Source organism: Balaenoptera ricei, chromosome 20 (genome assembly GCF_028023285.1).
Source record: "Balaenoptera ricei isolate mBalRic1 chromosome 20, mBalRic1.hap2, whole genome shotgun sequence".
Taxonomy (NCBI): Eukaryota; Metazoa; Chordata; class Mammalia; order Artiodactyla; family Balaenopteridae; genus Balaenoptera; species Balaenoptera ricei.
This window is the reverse complement of record NC_082658.1, coordinates 49,947,899-49,955,739: the sequence shown is the minus strand read 5'-3', so window position 1 is coordinate 49,955,739 and position 7,841 is coordinate 49,947,899. Positions and strand designations below refer to the sequence as shown.

Genomic DNA, 7,841 nt, shown 5'->3' with positions numbered 1-7,841 from the left:
TCACGACTAAGGAGCCCACTTGCCACACTAAGACCCGATAGATAAATAAAGCAAACAGAAAAACCAACCAACCAACCCACGACAACCCACCCAGGCAGAAGATAATTACACCCATCCTTTAAACACGTCTCTGCTGTGGTTACCAGACAGTATCAGCACAGCCCCTTTGAGATGCACTGAATGGACAGAGTTAACACTGTGGGGCAGAAGTCCTCGATTCAGAAGAGACCCATTTTCCTGAGGTCACTGACCTCCCTCCCGCCCACCCAACATTTAATGTTCTTGGTCCAACCCTCTCCTTTTACACTGGTTGCAGGCCTTGTGGGCACACAAATCACATGGCCAATTGGTAGCAGAAAAGAGTCCTTTTCCTAGTTCCTGCCCTTTCCAAGATACTGCGAAATGACTCTTAAAGAGAGTTTCAGTGCAACAGAACACACGTACCTTGTCATCTGTCCACTTGGGTGGTTTCACCTTTAGACTTATTTGCCAAATTCTAGGGTGGAGAAGTCCAGTGATGAACGTGTTCCTCCCGGCTTGACTTGATCTTCAAGACCGGCTGAGCCCAATTTCAGAGTGTACTGATGAGCCTAGACTATTGATAAGAAAGTCTCAAGAGAGGCAAGCTAAAACTCAAAAGAGAATTTTATTACAATTTGTATGTTACAAATACCTAAGAAACTATTTTCTTTACAGTGTTGTCAGATTTTTGGGCTCGTGTACAATTTCACATAACCGAAACATTTGTGTTTTTCAGCTGTAGCCCCCGTAGACCCGGCCAAGTTGAGGCCCAGCTGTTTTCTGACCCACGAAGGTCAGAAGTTGCTGATCTTCTGCAGGAGGGTCTGGCGCCGCTCCTCGGGGCTAACGTTCTCGGCGATGGACTTTAAGAAGTGCTGCTCGTTTACTTTCTGGAGCAAGGAGCTGACCGAAGGGTTGGTCTTGCTCAGGGTTTCGTAGCAGGTGAGGATCTCCAAGGCCAAAACATACAGTGGTTCACACACCTCCTGGTGGAGCATGGCCATGATGTGCAGAACGTGACAGAACACCTGGGTGTAAAAAAACAGGGTTTCCTGGGTCAGGTCCTGCTCTTGTCCTTGGGCCCAAGGGCCAACTGACTGTGTCAACCGAATGGAGTCCAGGAGGTTGGTCAGGCTGTTGCAGAGGAGCTTGACCACATGGCTCCAGCCTTCCACAGGGAGCCAGTTATGGCAACTCTGGCTGCAGAGAAACTGGAAAGCTCTCAGCAAGAGTACGGAGAGTTGGAGCTCCTGGGCAAAGGGCTTCAGGTTGAGCAGAGGGACAAACTGAATATACTCCAGGCTGTAGGGGACATGCAGGAGCTGCATCTCCAACAGTCTCCTGGTCAGCTGGTGAAGGCACTGCCACTCCTGGGGGCTGCACCACGGCATGAGCTGCACCAGGGCCACCAGGAAGCCCTTGCTGAACAACCTGACCTCCTCAGGGTTGCCCACATCCACCACCAGCAGGGCGAGCATCTGCTCAGAGATGCCGCTGGAGATGGAGGAGCACTCCATCCAGGCCAGGAGGCCCGTGCCGGGCCCATACCTGGGGTGGGCCTGGCAGGTCCACTTGTCCTCAGAAAGCTTACAGATCTCGAAGAGCGTGGCTGGCACCTCACACTTGAAGTGGCCCCCAAAGAAGCTCTGCAGCCTCAGGCCCACAGTCCAGTCCAGCAGCTCCAGCTTCCGGTGGAGCCAGGACAGGGACTTGACCCAGGTGTCCGGGGAGAAGGTCTCGGCGTTAGCCGACACCACCTCACAGAGGCGCTCCAGGATGTGGATCACCAGGTCCTTCCCGTCCAGGGGGAGGCAGCGCTTCTCCCTGGGGAGCTGCCAGTATCTGCTGAAGCCATCCAGGAGCTGGCACAGGCTGAAGATGAGTGGGAACGGAGAGCAGGTCTGCAGCCAGTATTCCTCTAGACATGTGTTTGCTTCCAGAGTCTGGATGAAGATCCTCAGACTGAGGTCCACCTCTTTGACATCGAGCATCAGGAAAGGCAGGACGAATTCCTTTAGCACCTCATCTGGCTCGAGAAGAGCTGCGACTGGAATCCCTTGGGGCTTCACAGGACTCACCAGGCATCTCAGGAGCTCCAGAAACTGCTTCTCTTCCCTGGGTGTAGAGAACTTCGTCCAGACTGTTTCTTTGAGGCAGGACACCACGAACGTGGTGGAGGGATTTGGACCCTGCTCTTCCGTGAACCTGAGGGCGGGGAAGGCGGTGAGAATCTGAGCCAGGAACCTGTGGGTGCCAAGGTTGACCACGGCCATGCTGCACACTTTCTTCACCGTGCTCTCCGGGTGCAGAATGACTAGGCGGGCCACAGAAGCGATGGCCTTGGCCAAGCCCTGTTCAGAAGCGCTCTGCGCGAGCTGGTTAAAAGTCGTGTTGAGGTCTTCCTGAAACCCCTCCAAGTGACCCAACAACTTCTCAGAGAGGCCCTTGCGCCCCCAGGAGAGCAGGACGCCCGAGAGGACTTTATTTTTATCTGGCAGCGAGAGGTGTGCATGACACTCCAGGATCAAGTCGATGACCTGTTTGATCTGGGGTCTGGGGACAGCCCTGTCTCTCGCGCTGACGTCCATCACTGCTTCCAGCAGCTTTAACACCAGGCCAGGCTCCCGGAAGAGAGCCCGGCTGTTGGCCAGGCAGGCCAGCCACTCATCCGAGAAGGCCCACTTCCTCTCAGAAGCGAAAATGTAGCACATTTCCATGTGCCGGTCCATCTTCTGCTCGATGATGGCCATGGCGATGGAGGCAGTGATGTCCTTCTCGAAGCCCTTGTTCTTCAGCACCCTGTTCGTGTCCCTCAGGAAGTCCCCCACGCACTCCGCCAGCTCAGAGGCCACCTGCCTCTCTTCCTTGGACAGGCTAGTGGTGTCCAGGTAGAGCTTCAGGTGCTGGCTGAAGGAGGTCAGGCTGTCGCACAGCCGGTAGCTGTCGTAGCTCGTCCCCTGGCTGCCGCTGAGCGTGGCCTGCAGCTCCTCCCGCCACTCCCGCAGCAGGCTGCGCAGGGACTCGAACCCCACGAGGATCGTCTCGCTCGGCAGCCTGGCCAGTGAGGTCAGGCTGATGTCCCGCTCTGCCTCCTTCACCTTCTCTGCCAGTGCCTGCTGGTGATATGGGTTCTGGGTGTCCGAGTTCCACACGGAGATCACCGTGGCCAGTTTGTCTAGATACACAGTGGCGGACACTTCCTGGCGGTCGTCCTCCATCAGTGCAAACACGGTCAGCATGTCAGCCAAGTTGGCCAAGGCGCAGCACCTCATCCCAGGGCACTGGATCCTATCCTGGATTTGCTTCAGCCCAGTGAGCAGCATGGCCAGCAGCGGCATGGTAGGACACACATCCGGGTCGGACTTAAACCTCTTTGGAGGGTGGGAGAACTCATCTGAAGAGGACACGTACTTATGGGCCATTGTCCGGAACTGGGAGAGCAGGGGGTCCTGCTGATTGCCCTTGTGCTTCATCATTTCCCACCAGACGTCGAGGAAGAAGGCCACATCCTTTGAAGAAGTGTCGATAGTCATGTGCTCCAGAAAGCGCTCTAGTTCTGCACGGCAGACAGTGGTGGGCAAGGCCATCAGGAGCTGGATAAAGAGTCCGGAAGCTTCCAGGGACTTGAGCAGCTCAAAGAGCACCGTGTGATTGATGGTGGGAATCATGTTGCCCACGGAGAAGAACACATCTTCCTGCCACAGGGTTTCAGTGTCAGAAGGCGTGATAGGGTAGGGCTGCAGAGCCTTGGCCCAGATGATGATCAGAGCTTTCTTCTTCCAGGCGAAGGGCTGGGAGCAGGCCGCGGCAGAGGAGATCTCCCTCAGAGCCTCCACAATCGGCCGCCCGACATGCTCCCAGTCAGACTTGGTCAATTCTGCCAGTGTTTTGGGGCGGAACAGCTGCTCGGCCAGCAAGAAGCCCCCATGCAGAACAGTCATTTCTTCACAGATATTCAAAGGTCCTGCACAGACAGAAGTCCAATAGGATAGAATGTGGTGAAAAATTTTCAGAACAGCAAGCAGAGGTTAGAGTGAGAGGCAGCAGTTGGTCAGCGGGCTGTCATTATTAGGGTTAGAGATGAAAAGGGTTCTGAATGAAATCAGTGGGAGAGGGGGGAAGAAGGGATGGTTCTAGGACCTGCTGCAGAGCTGAAGTCAAAGGATTAACTTGAGGAATAAAAAAGGACTCCCAAGCTCTCTAGCCTGGAACTGGGAAGACAATGGGCACTACTGCAAACAGGGAAGACGAGAGATGTGCTTGGAAGGAACACTGATACGTTTTGGTCATTTGGAGTCTGAGGTAGAACATTAAGGTAGAAACGTCCTCCAGCAATGGAAACACGGGGCTGAAGCTCAGGAGGAAAGTCAACCTTGAAATGTGACTCAGGGAGGAGCCTGCCCAGAGGCAAGGCCCTCCAGCAAAGGACGGGCCTGCAGAAGATTTGGGGAAGAAGGGCTGGCTGAGAGAGAGAAGGAGAAAGAGCGCAAGGGCAGTACCAAACTACAGCGGGCACCAAGTACAGACTGCAGGACTTGACAATTGAGCTTCTAAGTAACGATACAGACTAGGAAGGGCACGGACCAGGCCTGCCTGCACAGCAGCACTCAGACAAGCCCTGCTTCTCTCTTTTCTCTTAAAGCCTCGTCTTGGAAACAGATTTCAAACGTTCTGCCTTTTGGGGAAACAGGTCAATTCCCACAGCTCTTTCCATCAAAGAGAATAAGCTACTAATGGTCCTGGTTCTCTGGTAGAAGCCAAGAAGTAGATAGAAAAAAATACTGTACTAGATTCAGAAAAGTCCTTCTTCAGTGAGCCCTGAGTTGACATAGACTTAGCAAGGAGGGCATCTTGGGATGTTTAATTAGACATGGGTTTAAACCCTAGCTCAGCCATTTAAAAGTGGTGTGATCGTGGACAGATTACTTCTCTGAACTTCCGTTCTGCATATGTGGGGATAATACAGACTTCACATTATGACCGTCAGGATCAACTAATACATATAGTCAAGCGCTTGGCATTGGGTCCACACCCACTGTTGGCTTCCAATCCCATCTCCCAGGGCTGTTGAGGGTTAAGTAAGATATAACAATTAAGAATCAGGCTACAAAGAGCCTAAGTGCTCGATAAACGCTGGTTCTCCCAAACCTTTCCACTGTCACCAGGACCAGAATCTTGTCCCTATTCTTTGCCTCCTCCAGCTCAGAAACAGGACATAGGTCTTTCTTAGGTATATTTCCTTTGGCCCAGAAACTAAATCATCGTACAAACATTGCTCACTCTTCAATGTTCCTGACTCCTCTCCCCTTTCCCAGGGCCCCTTCCTCAGTCCCTCAGGCCCCCAAGAACACAACTTCCCCATTTTCATGGGCCAGGAGACTCTCCTGCCCCTTCCTCGGGAACAGCACTCCTGTGCAACCCACTGGTGAAGGCGATCCATGTTGGTGCCCAGTGGCTGAGGCAGACTCCCAGGAAGAGCCAGGTTGCTGAGAGGTCTCCCTGGGGGTTCTGGCCCTTCTTTCTGGTTCAGGCTGCTCTCCCAGGGCCCCCCAAAAGGCTCCCTTCTGACTCCGTAAATTTAATTTTATTGCTCTACCTGCTCAGCTGAGATGTTTGGCCCCCGAGACCCACCTTCCAGAGACAGTAAGTATATACTCATGACACCTGAAGGAGTAAGTCCCAGAAGCAGTTAATGGCTGGGCGAATCCCAAGTGTTTTATCACGAATGGTTAACTGGCGCTTGTGAGTGCCCGCTCCTTATGTTTAAGCGCTTACTCTGTACCAGGCACTGTGCTAGTTGGTATGCGTATCTTTTCATCGTCAGATCAACCTTTTGAGGACCATTCCTGTTTTAGAGATGGAAACATTAAGACTCAAAACAATTTGCTCAGGTTGTAAGAACTACAAAGCGGTGGGCTGGGACAGAGATCACCACAGCTGCAGGGTTCCAAACTCTTCCAACTCTACCCTTTCACCACGGACGAGCTGGCTGGGGACAGGGACCAGAACATTTCTCAACAGCCTACTAATACTGGCACATCTTGGGGAGCCTCACCCCAGCTGTCCCAGAACAGCCTCTTGGTCTTATGCCCTTAAGAGCACATCCAGCAGCGGGGGAGGCTGGGCAAGGAGAAGCCGATTTATACCAGCTCTCCCCTCCCTTCTCCCAGACCTGGCATCTGGAGAATCAAGACGCACGTGCCACCTCGGCTGCTGCAACCCGTGCCCACAACTGCTGGTCTGAAGAACGCTAGCCCTGCCCAAGGCACCGGACTCGACACTGTACACACGTGATCTCAGTGAAAACTCCCCCAAACTCTGTGAGGCTGATACGGTATCATCATCCCCGTTTATCCACGAGGACCTCAAGAGCGTCAGACGCTTGCTCAAGAACTTAGTAGACGTTCAATAAGTGAGATCGTTGGGGATACGGGATTCCCCGGGGCGCCGCCGGAGCCCGGCCTTTTCCAAAGCACGTGCCCGAACCTGTCCACTCTCGCGAACGCTAACTTCACATCCTCTGGCCCCTTCACGTGGAAAGGGGCCTGGAGCCGACAAGAGGCGAGCGAAAGGGCGGCGGGCTAGAGGCCGGCCCCCCGACCCCCGGTCTCCAGGACACCCCCGCCCTCCCAACCCCCTCCCCGTCCCGGAGGTCTCCCTCAGCCCGGGCCCGCTCAGCACTGCCTGGTCGCCGGTTGCGGAACGCGGCCCATGCGGGCCGAGGGGAGCCGAACACCCACCTAGATCCATGGCGGCGACGCTGGCTGCGGCGCGGGTCGCCCCTCCCCCGCCAGGCCGCGAGGGCGGTGCAAGCGTCACGGCACAATGGGCGGCCCCGGGGGGCGGGACAATGGGCGGCGCCTCGGCCCCCGTCCTCAGTCTCAGCTCGGGCTCTGCGCGGACCCCAGCATACCTCCGCCGCTCCGCGCGCACGCGCGGTCCCGCCTAAGCGCCCGCGGCGTCGGGACCGCCAGGCCCACAGCTCCCCCTATCAGCTCGAGGCCTCCAACTAGGCAACAGGCAGGTAGCCGCGCCTCCATCCCACAGCGTGCCCCGCCCCTCCCTCTCCCCGGGGCCCGGCCCCCAAACGACCGCCCCCTCCCAGCCCAGGCTCCGCTGGGCCGCGCGTCTCGGCAGTTCCCTGCTTCCTGGGCCCCAGTCTGTCCTACCTATTAGCTCCGTCCCTGGCCCCGCATTCTCCCGGACCCAGTAATCCCCGGATTCCTCACACCCCCGCCACAGTTCACCCTCACTGAATGCCCCTACCCAGGCTGCCCACTAACCCGCATGGACTCACCGCTCCCTGAGAGGCTTCCTCCCCCGCAGCGGGTCTCTTCCCATCAACTCTTACCATAAATTTCAGTGGCCGACGGGGAGTCCTCCTGGAAACTCTCCGAATCACAAGGACATTGTGGGACAGGTGAGATGGGCAGAAAGTCACATCTAGGAGCACTAAATGTCCCTGGCTTTAATAATTCCACTCAGATGTCAGACAAACATGGATTTCATACTAACTTTCCAGGCTAACCTAGAACTCCACAACACAGCCATTCTAAATCTCTCTGGATTTAAACCCAAGAGATATTTGAACTTCAACTTAATATGCTAGGACCACAACCCCTCAAGTCGAAAAACAAACTGACTACTCTGAAAACACAACTCTGGAGAAACTGAGGAACTTCTCAACTTCATCTGTTTAAAAACACCAGCTTGGGCAAAACTATCTTTAAACCTTGTTTTGTAGCTGATTATACCATTCCCAGAGATGGGAAAGTAGTAACTTTTGGTTTAAAATTACTAGCTGCCCTGTGCAGAGGTAA

General features: G+C 54.8%; 1 protein-coding gene across 1 annotated transcript; it reads right to left on the bottom strand.

The window, feature by feature from the left end:
* Nucleotides 1–627: 627 nt before the first annotated feature.
* GEMIN4 (gem nuclear organelle associated protein 4) lies at nt 628–7,028 on the bottom strand. Its single transcript, XM_059908272.1, has 2 exons — nt 6,762–7,028; nt 628–3,985 (listed from the first exon to the last, which is right to left on the bottom strand). Exons 1-2 carry the CDS (start codon nt 6,769–6,771, stop codon nt 816–818), a joined length of 3,180 nt encoding a protein of 1,059 aa, XP_059764255.1. The 5' UTR covers nt 6,772–7,028; the 3' UTR covers nt 628–815.
* Between the last annotated feature and the right edge of the window lie 813 nt (nt 7,029–7,841).